Source organism: Oryza brachyantha, chromosome 10 (genome assembly GCF_000231095.2).
Source record: "Oryza brachyantha chromosome 10, ObraRS2, whole genome shotgun sequence".
NCBI classification, from domain to species: Eukaryota; Viridiplantae; Streptophyta; class Magnoliopsida; order Poales; family Poaceae; genus Oryza; species Oryza brachyantha.
In genome coordinates this window covers 10,514,389-10,533,224 of record NC_023172.2, presented here as the reverse complement: position 1 = coordinate 10,533,224, position 18,836 = coordinate 10,514,389, and the positions used below count along the sequence as shown (strand labels likewise).

Below are 18,836 nucleotides of genomic sequence, written 5' to 3'. Positions count from 1 at the left end.
TGCTATTGGAGTACATATGCACATTGCACGGTAGCTACCGGATTTTACACCGATCACGACTCCCCCGTAGCTCGACCAATCGACCTGCGCCGTCGCTACAGAAGTCAGGATCGCAAATTCATAACACGCGACGCACCTCGCCACGCCCCCGCCCCCTCCAAACTCCGCCGGTGAGCTAGGCGCCTAGGCGTCGACACGTCCGCCCACGCCCTCGACGTGAACGCGCCAGGTCACGGGCCCGTCCTGGTCGATGATGCATCCCATCATTTCGCTTCTTATTAGAATTAAAAACTAAGTAAAATTTTAAGATTTTTTCACTTGATTATTTTTATTCTTGGCTTTTAGAATGTCAAGAGCATATTTAAGAGATGTTTAAAATTGATCTCTAAAACCAAATTTTAGAAATTAGACTAGAAAATATATCTCCAATAGGTTACCATACATTACTAATATTTACTCATGTTTAAAATTATCTTAATTGTATCATAAATTTAGAGAAAAATATGGATTCCTAATACAAGTTATCCATTTTTAGATTTCTGTTGAAGGAGAGTGTAATTTTTATGTCCAATAATTTTTTAAGATAAACCTAATATAAATTTTTAGATAGTAAAATATTAGCATTCATGAGTGTATATATAAAAGTTTTGTTTATAATTATGTTTTATTTATAATATGTTGTTTGATTTCTTTTTTATAAATGATCTCCACCTGCCCGGCGCCGCTACAAAAACGGTGGCCACCTAGCTAGCGAGCCCTGCAAGACTTAGCCACCAGCTTAGCCAACGAGCACAGTCGCACACATACGACACCGTGCTCCTCAAGCGAGAGAAGATGGGGCAGGAGGCCGTGGCGGCGAACGGCGGCGGCGGCGGCAGGCCGCACGCGGTGGTGGTCCCGTACCCGCTGCAGGGGCACGTGATCCCGGCGGTTCACCTGGCTCTGCGCCTGGCGGCCCGGGGCTTCGCCGTCACCTTCGTCAACACGGAGTCCGTGCACCAGCAGATCGCCTCGGGCGGCGGCGGCGGCGACGACATCTTCGCCGGCGCGGCGGCGGGGGTGAGGTACGAGCTGGTGGGCGACGGCTTCCCGCTGGGGTTCGACCGGTCGCTGAACCACGACCAGTACATGGAGGGCGTCCTCCACGTGCTCCCCGCGCACGTCGACGAGCTGCTGCGCCGCCTCATCGGCGACGCCGACGCCGCCGCCGCCACCTGCCTCGTCGTCGACACCTTCTTCGTCTGGCCGGCGACGTTCGCCAGGAAGTTCGGCGTGCCGTACGTATCGTTCTGGACGGAGCCGGCGCTCATCTTCACCCTCTACTACCACATGGACCTGCTCACAAAGAACGGCCACTTCAACTGCAAAGGTAAAAAAGTAAAACCAAAAATACATACTCTAAATAGTTGAAGAACTAACATAAAACGCAAAAGGAGAAAGAACAAAAAGAACTCCAAGGAGATGACTAAATTAGAAGAGTAGGTAGGTTCCAAACGAAGCTTCAACACTTGAGCTATGACAGAAATTAACCGAGAACTGTAATCCTCATTAGATAACTTGTTCCAAGTCATAGGTTATTTTATTTCTAAAACTATTTAATCTGCCCCTATAATACGATAGATAATCTCCGGCAATACCCCGACCGATGAGTAATCTGTCCAAGTCAGCTGAAGTTTAACTCAACTAGATTTTCTCCTTGAGACAAAAACTGCATGACTAGCACACACTTTCGTTTTCGAGGGGTCTGGAACTAGAATCACTGAAGCAGAAATAGAGATGAGGCTGACGAAAGCCAGTCATGCCTGATGCGCGCATCATCGCCATCGCTCTCGCCGGCGCGCGCACATCCGCACACCCGTCAGACCACGACGCGTCGATGCCCCGCCCCCCCGGGCTGTTCAGAAGCCCAGGATGGGTGCGCCCGCGCCTCTCGTCGTCGCTGTCGACATCGTCGCCGGGGCCATGTCGTCCGTCGTCACTCGTCACGGCCATTTTCACCACCGCACCCGGGCTGATGGGACTGGCAGTGTGGAAAAAACGGTAGGAATATGGCTGCGTTCGTTTCGCCTTGTTGAGATGAATTATTGGTCGTTTTCCGTTAGCACGTTTTTCAAACTACTAGATGATATATTTTATGTGAAATTATATATAAATTATTTTAGAAGATCAAATAAATCTATTATTCAAATTTTTAATAAGTAATACTTAATAAATTATATACTAATTATGTTTATCGTTTTCCGTATTGCTAATCAGTTTTTGCAACAGCTTATTTCGAACACAGCCTATAGCCAAATGATATACTACGTATTTATATAAAAAGTAACTAATACATAAAATATATGCTCTTATTAATAAATAAAATATACGTTCTCTGTGATTTACAAGAATCTACCGATAAAAACTTCCTAAAAGTACTCCAAATTTAAAATTAAAAAAATTAGACGCGGAAGTCAAAAATGACGATGATGAGGGTATCATTCATGGAACACGGACGGTATCTTCCCCTAAAAAATCCAGAACGAGCCAACGAGAGAGGGTCAGATCGACGGCGGCAGCACTGCAGCAGCGATGGAGAAACACTACACGTCGTACGTGTTTTGCTTTCTTCGACGCACGCACGCACTGGAATCGTCGCTGGATAGATCGATGCAGCCAGGCAGGAGCTCGACGTCAATGGTAGGGGCCGTAGGGGGAGCTGGGCATGCAGTGGTGGCTGTAACAAAACGCTGTTTTTAGTCCCTACGACGACGTACGAAAGTACAGGATTCACGGAAAAATCTGATCGAGTTGTCTATTTGACATACACAGACAGCTAAATAGATAGCTTGTATAATGATTTATTTATTTATTTATCTGTAAAACATTTAATTTATCCTTTAACACATAAATCAAGGTAATTAATAGTACTAAAGAATAAACGAGACGCAGCGTCCAACAGTGCTAGCGTGTCGGTTTAGCATCGAAGCCGCAGCCCTGTCGTCTCTTTACGAAGATAAGTTGTGTTCGTGTGTTAAATGGAGAGAGATTTTTTTACAAATTTTATAACATACAGAAGACTTAAAAAACCTAAAAAAACAGATGATGTACCTGTCCTACACCAACAAGATTTATTAGACGTGCGGTGGCAGTGGATCGGAATGATGATGGATCAGCCGGTCGGGATGGGCTCACCGGCAAGGCAAGGTATGGTGGTTGCAGGTACAATTTTTTTTTGCCCTTTTCGAGAGGCTGATTAATTTGGAAAATCGCGTACAACTAGGGCCGTGTTTGGTGATAAAGTTGGATAAGTTAACTTACTCGTATGAAAAAATGTAGCAATAAATTAGTACATGATTAATTAATTATTAATTATTAAAATATATAAAATAGATTAATATGATTTTTTAAAATAACTTTTCTATAGAATTTTTTTTAAAAAAATACACCGTTCGGGAAGCGTGCGCGCGAAAAAAGTGAGGAATAAGATAACTAACCTCCGGGGACGAACGCAGCCTAGACCATTCAAGGAAATATAAATAACGTTAGGGTGATAAACTCTTATACGGATTTCTCTACGTAATATCTAACCTTCATGTGAGTGAAAATAAGAGCATCCCTAGCAGCATGGCCAAATTTAACTCTCCAAATATCTATTTAGCCACTCTTTTTTAATTGGCAAGTCAAATTTATTTTTTCTCGAACAGTCACTTCATTCATTCTCTATATTCTGAGTCTGAGGCATGGGATCTCACCTATCATCATCTTGTTTCTCTCAATCCCTCCTCTTTCCCTCCCTCTTTCTTTTTTCTCTTTCTCTTTCCTTTTCTTCCGACGAGGCATGTAGGCAGCGGCGTGGGGACGCGCCGGGGCAGCGCAGCGCCGAAGGGCACCGGAGCGGGCGACACGGGGAGGCAGAAGGCGGCAGAGCGGTGAGGTGGCTCAGCGCGGGACGGCGGAAGGCGACGGCGTAGCCGGGCACGGGGATGCAGAAGACGGCTGTGTGGCCAGGTGGAAGGCAGTGGCGCGGCCAAGCTCGATGAGGCGATGGGGTATGGTAGGTACGGGCGGACCGCGGGGCGGAAGCTCGGGGCGATCGCGGCGGGTGAGGTGCGGGTCAACGAAGGCGGCTGCGGCAAGCATCCAAGCGGAGTAGGGGCACAGATCGGGTGCCAGCGCCGCGCTCCGTCCTCCGGCCTCCCTCTCCCCCCCTCCGGCGACAGCACCACCGACACGTTCTTTGCTGACTCCAGGGCGTACCTCAGCGTTGACTTGGACTTCGCGCAGTCCATGGGGGACGACGACGGTGCCGACGCCGACGGCTCGTGATGACGACACAATGCGTAGTAGTAGTATGTGGGGGCCATTGTTTGGCAAGCCATTTGGGCTGGCCAAAGGCTAGCCAAATCTGGCCAGCGAGGAAGCGTGTTTGGCCATCCGGATGGTCAGTCTGTTAGAGCTTTTTTTTTTTGCTTTGATAGCTAAGATTTGACTTGGAGAGACTAATAGAGAGTTTGTTGAAGATGCTCTAAGGATATGTTTCTGTCAAATCCTCCACGAGTGGATCTAGACCGTGATTTGTGTTGTCGTACTTCTCCAACTCCAGTGAGAGTGCGGGGACCACCGGTGGCCCATATAGGTACTCCCTCCGTTTAATTTTATAAGAGATCTTTCCCTATTTAAATATTAAAGATGATGAGAAATGAATAGTATGACACTTATTTAAATAAGCGTTAGCATGGATTAGAAGATAGTTGAGGGTATGATATGAACATATTTGAATAAAAGGTGACTGTTGTTACACCTAGTACTATAAAATACCTTTTATCTAAGGACAATATGAATCCTTAACATATCTTATATATTGAAGGGATGAAGTAAGTTTCAAGGTTCGGAAGGTGTGGGAGGGGAGGGGAGAGGAGTTCTATGGACTTAGATAAATGGTCATACAAGGTGGTGGCCCTGGCAGTGGGTGGTGGAACGAGAGAGTAGCGGTGGCGGCATCTAATTAAGTTGCCGGGTCGACAGCAAGGTGTGAGCCTGTGTTGGTGGTGGGGCAAAATAATGCAAATAGTTACGATAGGGTTGGTGGGGAGTAGCTAGAGACGGAGAAGATGGTGTAAGTGAAAAAAAACCAAACATTCTCTATTGGGGTGGCAAACATGGAGAGTTCAAAGTCTCGAACTAAAGTCCTTTTCTTTTACCGAGCTTTATAGTAAGTGAAGAAACCAAACATTGATATGTGATCAATCGGTCGTTCAATCATTGTCACGTTGCCTCACTCCATTAGACTCTTTGTAGTTATCCATATAAAACAAACGCCTATAGCATTAAAAAATAATAGCACATCTATCATATAATAAAAAACCAAACATTTTCTATGAGAGTGGTAGATATGAAAAGTCAAAGTCTCAGACTAAAGTCCTTTTCTTTTACCGAGCTTTATAGTAAGTGAAGAAACCAAGCGTTGATACGTGATCGATCGGTCATTCAATCACTGTCATGTTGCCTCACTTCATTAGACTCTCTGTGGTTCTCCACGAATATAAAACAAACGTCTAAAGGAGGAAAAATAATCTTACACTCGTTCTAAAATAAGGCTTTGTTTGCATCATCTTGTTTGTTTCAAAATAAGTTTATTTTTTATAATTATTGCATCGAAGTATATAAGAGTAGAAAAAAATAAATACATTAAAACTAAATAAAATTTCGATAAATATATTAGAATTTGATAAAAATAAAGATTATCATAATCGGTTTTGCTTTTACGTTGTTACATATGAGATGGGTGATAAGTAAAGTTATTTTAGTCTCAAGTCCCAACTTCTCTTAAGACAGGGGGCTTAGCGTGCGCTAGTGGCTTTTTTCTTTTTTCTTTTTTTTTAGAAAAAAGGGTAGCAACCCCTTCTATTTTCATTAACAGAAAAGATAACCAAATGTTTCAACAAAACTCATGAACAAGCGCTAGTGGCTGATGAGCGAGTGTGCTGATTATTTGATTAATGAACGGAGACACGAAGGAGAAAAGAAAATATCGTGACTGCTTTGGCAGTAGCAGGAGCCAAGGGTGCTAGACACCGAAGCAGCCAGCAGTCAGCCATTCAGCCTTGCAAATCTGTCACGAAGAGCTAGCTAGCAGCTTGCGTCCAAGATAAGATACTGTACTAGATAACGAGAGAGTTTGTATGTTAGTGTGGTATATTTAATTTTTTACGCTCTTTATGGAGCCTGACTTTCAGAGTGAAGAAAAACGAAACTAGCCTTCGCCGGAGTTTCGGAGTGAAGGAGAAAAAACCAGGAGAGACCGCTTAAAACGTACGACTACAACCATTAGCGCACGATTAATTGCTTTATAATAATTATAAATTTAAAAATAGATTTTTTTATTTATAAAGCAACTTATATATAGATTTTTTTTAAAAAAACAAACGGTTCAGCAAGCTAGAAAAACGAGATACAATATACCAAAACATGCAGCACGAACACGTAACACTTATCGGTATGAGTAACACTCTTTACTTATAGGAGATGAAAAACCACGAACTCACTGAGGTCTTTTTTGGGCAAGCTTTTGACAGCTATAACACTTAACTTATGAGAATATATAGGGATAGAATTAAGAAAATGAATCACAAGTTAGAAGCGGGAAAACTCAACCTTTTCAAATTTTGAGAAGCTTGTTTTTCTCATAATCTTGAACTCTCTCAAACAGGGCCTAAGAGCGTGCCTAACGGCTTATCCATCTCATACTTCATCGATAAAATAGAGTACAAAAGATAAAACTCATGGTTCAGCGGTTCCTCCAACACATCTTTCATTTTTAGTCATCATTCATATGTTTCATTTTTAGTCATCATTCATAAGGGGTGAGAAACTCTAAATATGGAGTTTCTCTTTCCTCACTCCAAATGAGGAATGCAAAACTATCTCTTAAGTAGTGTAGGAAATATGTAGTTGATATATATTAATAAAATATAGTTAGACATGATATGGAGAAATTAATATGAATGATATATTGAACTATAATAAGATATGGATAAGAAATTTTTTTGAATGGTCATTCAAATAGAGATATAGAGGATCAAATTTAGATAAACTGTTAGAACATGCTCTAAGTACCAATGAAATGACACATACACGTAGATTGCGAAAATGTTATTCCCACGATAAAGGACCTAAGTTGAAGTGCCACACGAACGCGACACTAACATCAGTACACGATCCAAAAATCCAGACATACACTTTAGGTTTCTCGTTCAGGAGATCTCATGTCGGTGCATACTGCTCAACGATTTATGTGTAAGTTAAAATTTTAATATTTTAACTTTAAATTAAGTTAATTTTGAGGTTTTGCTTTTGTATTAGAATGGTATGACACGTATATAAAAAAATTATTTAAGAAACTATTTTTTATTTGCAATTTGACTTTTTTTCTAGAAAATGCAAAAATATTACCCCCAACAATTTAGCAATGCGAAACGATGATACGTATGAGTTTATTTTAGCTAATGATTTGTTGGGATGATTCGGTGCAGAGCCTAGGAAGGACACGATCACGTACGTGCCCGGGGTGGCGGCGATCGAGCCCCGCGAGCTCATGTCGTACCTGCAGGAGACGGACACGACGACGGTGGTGCACCGCATCATCTTCAAGGCGTTCGAGGAGGCGCGCGCCGCCGACTACGTGGTGTGCAACACGGTGGAGGAGCTGGAGCCGTCCACCATCGCCGCGCTCCGCGCTGAGAAGCCCTTCTACGCCGTCGGCCCCATCCTCCCCGCCGGCTTCGCCCGCAGCGCCGTCGCCACCTCCATGTGGGCGGAGTCCGACTGCTCCCAGTGGCTCGCCGCCCAGCCGCCGGCCTCCGTGCTGTACATCTCCTTCGGCAGCTACGCGCACGTGACGCGGGGGGAGCTGCACGAGATCGCGCGCGGCGTGCTCGCCAGCGGCGCGCGGTTCCTATGGGTGATGCGGCCGGACATCGTCAGCTCCGACGACCCCGACCCCCTCCCCAACGGGTTCGCCGCCGCCGCGGCGGGGCGCGGCGTGGTGGTGCCGTGGTGCTGCCAGGTGGAGGTGCTCTCCCACCCCGCCGTCGGCGCCTTCCTGACGCACTGCGGCTGGAACTCCATCCTGGAGAGCGTGTGGGCAGGCGTGCCGATGCTGTGCTTCCCGCTGCTCACCGACCAGTTCACCAACCGCCGGCTGGTCTCGCGGGAGTGGCGCGTCGGCGTGCCCGTCGGCGACCGCGGCGCCGTGGTCGCCGACGAGGTGAGGGCGAGGATCGAGGGGGTGATGCGCGGGGAGGAGGGGGAGCGGCTCCGGGAACAGGTGAGCAAGATGCGGAGCACGCTGAAGGCCGCCGTGGCGCCCGGCGGCTCGTCGCAGCGCAGCTTCGACGAGCTCGTCGACGAGCTGATGTGCCGCTGTGGCGGGCGCCGGTGATAATCCGGCCGGAGTCAACGGATCATGTCGCGACATCAATGATCAACGCATGCCATGCCATGACATGCCACGCGTCTCACAGCGTGTCGGCCTCTCGTATGTATCATCGTTTTCGTACGTACACCTACGTCTACATGTACTCGATCTATACTGAGCCCGAGTGTGCCCCTTTGCCGGCGACGTGCAACTGATGACTATGTGCAAGCTACTATTAAATTGGCACCTTATTTTCGCTTCTCTTCGTACTTATACTCAAATGTCAAATTTTAAATTTTTAATATTAGATTTTAATTTGTTTTAGGGTTTTTTACTAGAGTTTATTTTTAGTCTTAACTTTTGGATTACCAGTGATATATATATATATATATAATTTTTATTTATAAATTATTTTTCGTTTATAAATATAATGTTTGGTTTTATTTTTATGAGAAATCTACAATGACCTCTTGCAACTTGAGTTGTCAACTGCCAAGTTTATCTATGAGTGAGCTTTATGGTATAAGAGTATGTTTAAATTATGGATAATACCAACTATGTGCGAGAATGGAGAATGGACTGTACTTCCGTTCAATCCTTGAACTGCATTGCTTATATGTTTGAATAAATAAGCACACAGATTTGAACCAAAAACATTTTTTAGGTAGACATAATTCTTTATAAATCTTATATGCAAGTATTTTGCAGATTAACACATTGCATGCCGTATGTTGGAAATCTTTCTTCGCTAACTTTCGGTGTACATTTACTTACTGATCGTTCGTTAAATTCTCTTCTTTACAGTTTGGCGGACGTTTTTATTTGTCTTCTCATTTAGTAGCTTTTCTAATTGCATTCGACTATAGTTAGCCAAACAAATTCTAATAATGTGATATAGATTTGGTTAAAACAATGACCAGATTACCGATTAATCTTTGAAAAATATTTTTTGGGCGTTTTTTCGGCTCAGGATAAAACTCGGCCCACCCCAGGTTGAGCGAGCCATCCACCCAGGACGCCTTATCCCGTCGGCTTCCGGCCTTCTGCCGCCCAACGGCACGGTGGCAACTCCCCGCCGCGCGTCGCGGTCGCGACCTCCACTCGGACGAGAAGGCGAGCTGCTCGCCGTCCTCCTCCGCCCTCGACGGGGAGAGGCTGCAGCCGGTGGCCGCGCGGGAGCGCAGGCGCCACCGCGGGTAAGCCCCTAATCCCCCCACTCCCCCCCCCCCCTCTGTCGCTCGCCCGAACAGTCCAAGCTCCCACCCGGCCAATCGCGTCGACGCGGCGCAGGATGGCTGGAATCCGGCGCTGCTGCGGAGCCTGGTAGGCCATGGCCTGGCTTGCCAAGCTCCAACTCCAAGTGAACAATGGCCGTGTCAGCCTGGTTGCCCGTACCGCAATTGTGCTGTACTGTTTCTGACTGCTTCCATTTGTTTTTACTACTGCTGATTTAGGTTTTGGGTGCGAGTGTCTGTGTGTGAGGCACTTGAGGAAGTACGGGTTTATGCAGCAGGCTTGCAGCGTCCAGTTGTGTAGGCCATCAAGGTCTCGTCGGCAAGAATCATTGCCCAAATCGGTTGGATCCCTGGCTACAGGGCGCCCTGGTTACTTATGGGGTAAGCTGAATTAATGTGAATACTCTGTTCTGATTTTATGCCAACTGTGTTGACTCTTAGTTTGATCTTATGGTAGGGAGTCAGGGACTGTCCGGGTTGAAATGTATGGTGCTGTGTTGTCAGCTACCACAATCTGCTAGTGCGGTTCATCTTCAGGAAGAGGTACATACTAGAATGGTATAGATTCTACATATCGTGGCATAAGTCCCTCTGTGACAGTCAGTTTTTTTAGTTTGCTTTAGTTTGCTAAGATTCTACATATCGTGGCTAATACTGGTATTTATAACTGACGGAGAAGAAAAAAACTGCATGCCTTTGATGGAAGAGGATTTAATGGCCCTTTTAATTGTAAATGTACCAAGAGGTAATACTGAATATACCGTCAGGGGGTACTCAAAAGAGACTAACCGCTTCCATGTTCCTGAGACGGTGAAAATAGTTGCTAACAGTATATATCTTTAAGTCAGGTGTTTATAACTTAAGTGAGATGTTCTTAGTTTCTTCGGCTCTTAGTTTTTAAGAATATAAGATACAAAGCCAAAAGTTTTATCTCTTAAGGCTAGTCTTTTCGTACAGCGTAGAAGCACAAAACCAACACAACTTTCCTGGGGGAACAGCACTGCCATTCAACAACTCTCAGAGGAGCAAACAAAGTTCAGAGCAAGTCTGAGACAAAAGAAAGAAACTAGCTAAGACCTAAACCTCATCCTACTCCAACTCTAGTTGGTTTCAGCTTGACTGTAGATGTTTAGACTAGTTATTTGTCACCTTAACACCTCACAATTCCTCTTTTGGTCTGCACATAAGAACATACTTGTTGTTGTAGTCATGATCACTTGCCTTCTTACTAGTTTGGTATGGAACTTAGATGGCTTGTTTCTAGCTTGTGGGACATGATTACAAGCTTGATATCCTGGTGCTATACAGAATGGTGTAAGTAATGATTCTTTTTCTGATGTTCCTGTTTCCTTTGATATATTAAGCAACTTAGAATGTAAACCCTGTTGTTGTGAACACTGAACAGGCTTGCACATCATTTTCTTTACTGAATGCCAGAGCTATTCCCCATTTTTTAAATTAATAACAAAAAGGAACCTCACTCCTGATGTGGACTGTTAACTTTTGCTTTTACATCACTATTTCAGGACAAATATTCATGTATTGATCATTCAGCATCATATCTGCATGTGCAATCTGTTAGGAGCTTTCCCATTGAAAAATTCTATGGAGAGCTGGTCCTGGTGCGGCTTGATTCGGAAATCCTCTGTGATCCTCTAGGACCATTTAATTTGTCGCTGAGAAGGACTCTGTCAACTATCAAATATTTGTACAAAGCAGGTGCAAAAGTGCTTCTGATCACCAGTTGGGTTCCGGTTCTTCAATCTTTTAACCCTGTACTCAAGTCCACTGAAAGTTTTGCAGGTTAGTTGATATTCATAATTCACATTCTGATGTGCTAATCCTATTTCAGGGTAGGATAAAACACCTTTTAAGTTTTGACCATAAGTATTCATGTGCCAATTTCCTGGACATTTACTTATGCATCACTTCAAAACATACATTACATGCTTTTGAAACCTATGTAAAAAAATAGAATTTATTCATAAACATGCAACCGTCTTCATCTTGGGGGAAAACTGAGAAAGAATGCTATTGAATTCAAATGCACTAAATATCTCTGATGTGTAATGTATATATTATATGTCTCACTTGTGATGTTTGTCATGTCGATGATTATAAATTGGTTTGGGTTATTTTATGCCTTCTGACTCGTTGTAATCTGTTCTCATTTTAATCAACCATAGTGCTGTACAAGTTTGTCAACGAAGCTAATTTAAATTGTGAATCAAAATAACTTGTTTCTTTCATTATCAATTATTTAAAATACTGTCATAAATGTTGATTGCCAGACTATCTGTCATCGCTTCTTCAAGTGAAAGTGGTCCCGGTAAATGGTGTGCCTGATTTAACATCATTTAATCCAGAAAGGTGGATGCAGAATGACATTATTTTGTTTGAAAATCTTTTGAACTTCAAAGGAGAAAATACAAACTGCAATATTTTTTCTCAGAAGCTTGCTTCAGGTGCTGCAATCTTTGTCAATGACTCTTTCTCGCTGTCCCATAAGATGCTAGCATCTACTGTTGGTATCACTCGCTTCTGCCATGCATCCCTTGCTGGTTTCCATCTTGAGGAGGAGCTTATGCAATTGAGAAAGATCACAGACACCACAAGGCGCCCATACATTGCAATAGTAATAATTTAGTCTTTTTTTATTTACAGTATATACGTAACTAACAGGACCCAACTACAAGTTTCAGCCCTCAAAAGTATTATTTTTAGTTTCTATTTTACAAAATTTAGTTCTTATAGTTTGACATGTTTGTTTTTAATCCATCCACTTTTTTTGTTGTAAAATGAGAGGATGCTTTATACTTGGTCATATGAGAAAAGGGGAAAGGCACAAAATATTTTATTCCTACCTGATGTGTACACTTGTTCCTCGTTGAAAAGCCAAGTTAGTTCCTGTGTTGATGGAGTGATTTGTGAAATATCCCTTTTTTATTCTCCACATGCTTAGTTAGATGAATTTGGCTATCATTTCTTAGGTATAAGTATCTGCTTTAGCTTTTCTACATGATACCAGATGATTGTAGTTGCGTTTCTCATTAGAGCTGTAACAACATAATATTAATACTTTACACACTGATCCTGGTCTGCTATGTTATATTAAGGAACAAAGCAAGATTTTTAGTGGTATAGCAAAGCCTGCATGATAATTATTGAAAGCTTTTTATTCCTGAATTTTTATTGGAAAAATAACTGATGCATGTCAAATTGATTGCTCTGTTATATTTGCATGATAGATGACAGACAAATCCTCAGTGGTTCCCCTAGTACATGTCTTTAGAGGTCTGGCCAAGAATTTGTAAATAAATGATGGATAATGATTCTAACAGATCACAAATGAAAGGACAGTTGTGTAGCAAAGGCAGGAATCTTTGTCCTATAAAGTGTTTCCTATAAGCGCTATTTTTAGTAGAGTCCTAGAGGGGGTACCACACTTTCTAGTGTTAATTTGTAGTACCTCCTGGTACACTAACTAAGGCAGTATTAGGAGGCACTTCAAATTAATAATAGAAAGTGTGGTAAATCGTGGTTCCTCCTCAAGGACTATATAAAGATTTGTAAATCATATGCAAGCAAGATCTATGCTTTCCACTGGGAAGTCTTTTTACGAGAGCCTTAATGATATTCTTCTACAGCCATTGATTTCACGCTTATGCTGTTCCGGTAATTGCAGATTGGAGGCAGTAACTTCTTGAGAAAGGCACCTGCTCTGGAACTGTTAGCCTCTCTATGTGATGGGCTATTCTTTCTTGGCAAATTGTCATTTCAAATAATGAATGCCCTTGGAATTCCAGTGCCATCTTGTTTTGTTGAAAAAAATGCAACCAAGGAAGTGCTTCAACTTATACAAATAGCTCATAGCAGGAATATTCCTATTTATTATCCAACAGATGTCCGGTGTTTATACAACAAGAACAACAATAATGAAAATCCAGAAACCCTTGAGTCTGCTGAACTATTGTCTGGTGAATATACTTGCCATTCCATTCATTTAATTCACATGTTTTCAATACTCATGTTCTATTTCTTGACAACTTGCATGCTGCAACATCATTTCCTTAATTAGAGTTAACATCTTGTTCGGAACACATCTTTTTGATCCTTTTGAAGAACTTGCAGTTCAGACTTCAGAGTACAAATGGTTTACATAAACCACAGATTGAAATGCTTGTTGCTGAGGCCCTCTTTAGTTTCCAAAATTTTTTCCCAAAAACATCACATCGAATCTTTGGATACCTAAATGAAGCATTAAATATACATGAACATTAAAACTAATTACACAGTTATGGCGGAAATCGTGAGACGAATCTTTTAAGCCTAATTAGTATATGATTAGCCATAAGTGCTACAGTAACCAACATGTGCTAGTGATGGATTAATTAGACTCAACAGATTCGTCTCGCGGTTTCTAGGCGGAACCTGAAATTTGTTTTATAGTTAGACTACGTTTAATACTTCAAATGTGTGACCGTACATGTCGATTTGACCTCTCTTCCAAAAATTTTTGGAAACTAAATGCAGCATGAAATTACCTGCATTTATGATGAAGTTACAAAGATGCATAAATCATACAGTAAAGTAGTTCATATTAACTTTATTGTCTTCTTCTTTTTGGTTTTACTGAGATTAACATTATCAGTGGAGATGTGATTTCGTAAACTGTAGCATTTCCATTGCAATATAGATTTTCTCAAAATTATCTGACCAAGTTCTTGCGTTCACATGGTTAGTGGCATGTAAGCAATTGCCTCAGACAATAGTGAACATTTCTTATACCTGTTTTTTCCTTCCATGATTAATTTCTTTAGGCTGTACACCAGATGATATAGGGCCATCAACATTGGAGAAAATTTCCTCGCTAATACCATTATACAAGGTAAGAAAAAGTATTCATAGATATTTCCCTCTAGTTAGTTAGTTTAACAGAGCCAAGAAAATGATATCCTTTGTAATTGTAAAACATAAAAATCATGCTCTAAAATAGTTCACATACTTTGATCTTTCTATTTTTGATATGATATTTTAGCTGGGAAATACCAAAAAGTACTTGGCATACACACACATCTTTTGTGGCATTGACACATCCCATAAGTTAGAGATAAGTCAGCACATTGAACTACTACACATGATAATACACTTAAGGCAACTTGAGAGCAGCATTATGTTGATAAATGATAGTTTATGTGCAGTGCTCGTGTTGACTTTGTATAGCATCATGAACATGCATGATTGAGGTTTCTTTTGTTATCAACTTATATTTTAATTCTTAGGATAGTTTTATTTTAGTCCTAGAAAACTTTATCACATTCTTTTGTTTTATATGCCACAGAAGATCCTATGGATTGGCCCGACAGGTTATGACTTAACAGAAGAATTTTCAGTTGGGGCAACACAGTTGGGTAGCATACTGTACAAGGCAATTCATAATAGCTGTGATGTTATCGTAGTGGGGAGTGCAGCATGTAAAGCAGTAAAAGGAGTACCAGAATCCTCATCAAAATATACAACATTTAAAAATGTATCTGTCGTTTGGGAATTCCTCAAAGGAAGAATATTGCCTGGTATTGCAGCTTTGGATAAAGTAAGGCATGCTTTGGAATGATTATTTTCGTCGGTCTGTGTTTGACAACAAATCCTACGCCGAAACATATGTAGGCAGGAAGTTATTCTGATGCTCTAATGTTCACAGCATACTAGAAAAAAAGTGCATTACTATGCTGTTAAATGTCTATATTCAAGTGGTCGTATGTTGGATCTTGTGTTCTGATTACAAAATCTTCAAATGGCATGTACAGAAGATTTAATGTGTTTCTGGGTTAATATGTGACTTAATAGAGTTATATTCAAATATTTAACGTGTTATTTTCTCCTCTGTAGTACAGTGATGCTATGACGTCATGTCTTTTATACAACTTGTCCACACCATTACGAAGGTCCAGAATGCATAGCTTCAGAACTCAAAAATTGCAATACACTAGTCAGGGAATCAAGCATTAGAATTCTTTTTAATAATATCTCTAAAATAACCATCTAACCATGTTTGTGTAATAAATGACCACTGTTCCATTTAGAAATTTCTCTGCTCAGTGATTTGTAGTTAGTGTAATAAATAGGTTTGATTTGCATGTAATCTGAGCAGTGATGACCTAGTATCCTAGCCCTTTAGCGCTATTTAACCAGCTTTACCATTGCTGCAGCAATTTTATATATTGTGCTGATAAATTCATTTTGTAGCAGTAACAAAAATTGCCCATCAATGTATTATGTTCTTTTTATGTTATATCTGCTGACACACATGGAAATTACTATGATGTATTTTACGGAATAATTTGAGCCAAAAGGTCCATACTTTTAGCAACAAACATTGCACTAGTTTTCTAAAGCTGAAATATTTCTAAGTGCCTTATTTGTTATAGTGAACTAGTGATCCTGATCTTTTTTTTTTTTTTTGTGTGTGTGTGTGTGCAGAGTTACCCCTATCAGATACCATGGAATGCTGTCTTTTCTGACCCTACACAACCGTTGGTAGTTGATATTGGAAGTGGTAGGCATCCCTCCTACAATGTTCAACCTCTGATCAAGTAATCGGTATATGTTACTCATGAATACAAATGGGAGGAACAATCCTCTTGAATTCATCTTCTCTTCTCCTCTGTATCGAACAGAAAGTACAAGTTCATTCCTTATTGTGATTGCCTGATTGGCTTGCTGTCTTGTCAGGGTGAATGAAATTACCTGTGGAAATTCATCTTACTATATAGAATACCTATTTTGTTGAATATTCCGGGATCATGTCTCTGATTCTCGCACCCTCTCATGTTCTTTTTTATTTGGGCAGGAAATGGTTTGTTTCTTTTTCAAATGGCTAGAAAAAATTGGGAAGGCTCCAATTTTCTTGGGCTTGAGATGAATGAAAAGGTAATGACTGCCCTGTAGTTTCTATTGGCATTAGTGCTTGAACTCCTTGTAATCTGATTTTCATGTAGCTTGTTACAAGGTGCCTCCAGGATGTCGCTTCAGTTGATAAAAGGAATCTGTAAGCATCTTTACAGATCTGGCTTTAGTCCGTAGAACTGTAGCCATATTTTTTTTTTCATTTCCTAGCACATTTTTTTTTCATACCTCTGGTCCCAGACTCTCGTTTCCACCAACAAATGCGTTCATAAAACAACTGAAACAAAGAGTGGAACTATCTTGTCTCTACCCACCTGCCCACCTTGACTGGAAGTACTTTTCTTATGTGGCTATTCTGGATAGCTAGACTATTTGTGGAGGAATCACATGATTGACTCACAGAAGATGGTTTATAAAATCTAAGATATATATATTTTTTTTTGTGAGGGTCTCATGTAACACTCTATACAAGTGTCATTATGCTATCAAGCTCAAACATCATACTATCTAAATAACAAGTGTATGCTTTGGCTACCAGCTAGTAATCTTTAAATATAACGCTTTTCTGATGACATTCTTTTATTTACTCTAACCACTATATGAATCAATCTGTTATTCTTGTAATATGTTTTGGACCTTTTGGCAATTGGCATTAATGACGTAGGTGGTTTCTTTCTGTCAGATATTTTGTATCAACAAACGCAACATCCACATTTCGATCAATAGTGTCAAGTTACCCTGGACACTTGACTCTCGTCACAATACAGGTACTCTTATAACTCTTTCGTATTTCTGGTACTGGTTTATCCTGTCTCCTTACAATCATGCTACATAGCCACCTGCTGGAAAGCTTACAGATAACAGTAAAAAACTTGCACATCATGTTCTTAATTTGGTATTGCTCTTATTTGCATTTCTTGTATGCAAGGTCAGTATACATCTATACTGATTGCGTATCTCTACTATTATTCTCTCCTCTTTACAGTGCCCAAATCCTGATTTCAACAAAGAGCGAAATAGGTGGAGAATGGTACGAAGAATGCTCGTTGAAGCAATTGTTGATCTTCTTCAGACCAATGGGAAGGTACGGTGTGTTCCTCGCCTGCCCATTTCAGATGTTGATCAAGGTTATATATATCTTTGCGTAACAGTACATAAATGATAACAAATCTAGTTGGTCTTCGGTAACACAGCAGCACAGCTGTTAGTTCGTAGAAAATATAGGTTGACTTTAGACGCACATATGGGCAACTAGTGTGTTTTCTAATCACGGCACAAATTTCGATACAATCTAAGGTCAGCTGCAAAGTCCCATATTGTTACTTGGTGAATGACCTTAGAGGGGACCAGTCTAATACAAAATGGAGACACCATTCGAGAAGATAGGAAAGTTTTAGCCTCTAATTAATTATTTCCTCCGTTTTATAAGACTTTCTGATATTGCCTATAATTCATATGTGTGCTAATGAATCTAGACGACTAGAAACATATATAAAACATATACATTAGTATATGGATGAATATAGACAAACTCAGAAAGTATTATAGTATGAAACAGAGAATAGAATACAAGTATACGACCAGTCAGGCTCAGTGCTTACTAGTAGTAAATTTATAAGGGCGCTTTTACCGTCCACAAGAAAACACGAAAACACATATAGGTACCAAAATTTACCTTCAGGTAGGTATCAAATTCTATGTAAGGTATCAAATTCTACGCTATAAAATATGTTACAACCTGCTATCTAAGAATGGTAAAATTCCCATTTTATAAAGCAAGGGAAAGAAGACGAACTAACCATACTCTGAACTTCTCTATTCCAGGTTTACCTGCAGTCTGACGTGGAGTCCGTTCTGCGCGGAATGAAAGAGCAGTTCATGACATACGGCAAGGGCCGGCTGGTAGTGGACGGCGGCCAGATGGAGAACCCGTTCGGCGTGGCGTCCGACTGGGAGCGCCATGTGCTGGCTCGTGGAGCTCCCATGTACAGAACGATGCTACGCAAAGTGTGACAGGACCGGAACAATGCTGCTTTTGGCGTTTTGGTTTGCCCCCATTGCTCGTCTCTGTACAACTACTTCGTCATTACATTTGTTTCACAGAAGATGTTTAAAAACCGGAATCCGATCTTCATAACCAGAGAACAAGTTAACTGTTTATATCATGTATCATTCAGATCAAACTGAAGGAATCCTAGAAACTATTCAGATCAAGATGTAATATGTCAAACATCATCCTGCCCGAATAACATCTGTTGCTAATTGCAGGCTCAAAAGTCAAGAGTCACAGCCTAGCT

At 41.3% G+C, this 18,836-nt stretch overlaps 2 protein-coding genes across 4 annotated transcripts; both read left to right on the top strand.

The window, feature by feature from the left end:
* The first annotated feature begins 747 nt into the window (after positions 1-747).
* LOC102700183 (UDP-glycosyltransferase 86A1) lies at positions 748-8,699 on the top strand. Of its 3 annotated transcripts, none has more exons than XM_040528375.1 (3): positions 748-1,369; positions 3,082-3,186; positions 7,515-8,699. In XM_040528375.1, exons 1-3 carry the CDS (start codon positions 835-837, stop codon positions 8,420-8,422), a joined length of 1,548 nt encoding a protein of 515 aa, XP_040384309.1. In that variant the 5' UTR covers positions 748-834; the 3' UTR covers positions 8,423-8,699. The 3 variants fall into 3 exon arrangements, with proteins under 3 accessions (XP_040384309.1, XP_040384308.1, XP_006662391.2); XM_040528374.1 differs by having other exon boundaries at positions 3,082-3,201; XM_006662328.3 differs by lacking the exon at positions 3,082-3,186.
* A 697-nt stretch (positions 8,700-9,396) lies between these two features.
* On the top strand, positions 9,397-18,820 carry LOC102701580 (phosphoglycerate kinase-like). Its single transcript, XM_006661735.3, has 14 exons — positions 9,397-9,594; positions 9,853-10,014; positions 10,091-10,176; positions 11,160-11,436; positions 11,925-12,268; positions 13,319-13,610; positions 14,454-14,521; positions 14,975-15,226; positions 16,114-16,189; positions 16,484-16,563; positions 16,632-16,681; positions 17,222-17,306; positions 17,525-17,623; positions 18,364-18,820. The coding sequence occupies exons 2-14, from the start codon at positions 9,903-9,905 to the stop codon at positions 18,550-18,552; spliced, it is 2,010 nt and encodes a 669-aa protein (XP_006661798.1). The 5' UTR covers positions 9,397-9,594; positions 9,853-9,902; the 3' UTR covers positions 18,553-18,820.
* The last annotated feature ends 16 nt before the right edge of the window (positions 18,821-18,836 follow it).

Coding starts and splice junctions, on each gene's coding strand:
- LOC102700183 (XM_040528374.1), top strand. CDS start 835: ATGGGGCAGGAGGCCGTGGCGGCGAACGGCGGCGGCGGCGGCAGGCCG. Junction 1,370..3,081: donor CGGCCACTTCAACTGCAAAG/GTAAAAAAGTAA, acceptor CTAAAAAAACAG/ATGATGTACCTGTCCTACAC. Junction 3,202..7,514: donor GCAAGGTATGGTGGTTGCAG/GTACAATTTTTT, acceptor GATTCGGTGCAG/AGCCTAGGAAGGACACGATC.
- LOC102701580 (XM_006661735.3), top strand. CDS start 9,903: ATGCAGCAGGCTTGCAGCGTCCAGTTGTGTAGGCCATCAAGGTCTCGT. Junction 13,611..14,453: donor GTCTGCTGAACTATTGTCTG/GTGAATATACTT, acceptor TAATTTCTTTAG/GCTGTACACCAGATGATATA. Junction 14,522..14,974: donor CGCTAATACCATTATACAAG/GTAAGAAAAAGT, acceptor TATATGCCACAG/AAGATCCTATGGATTGGCCC.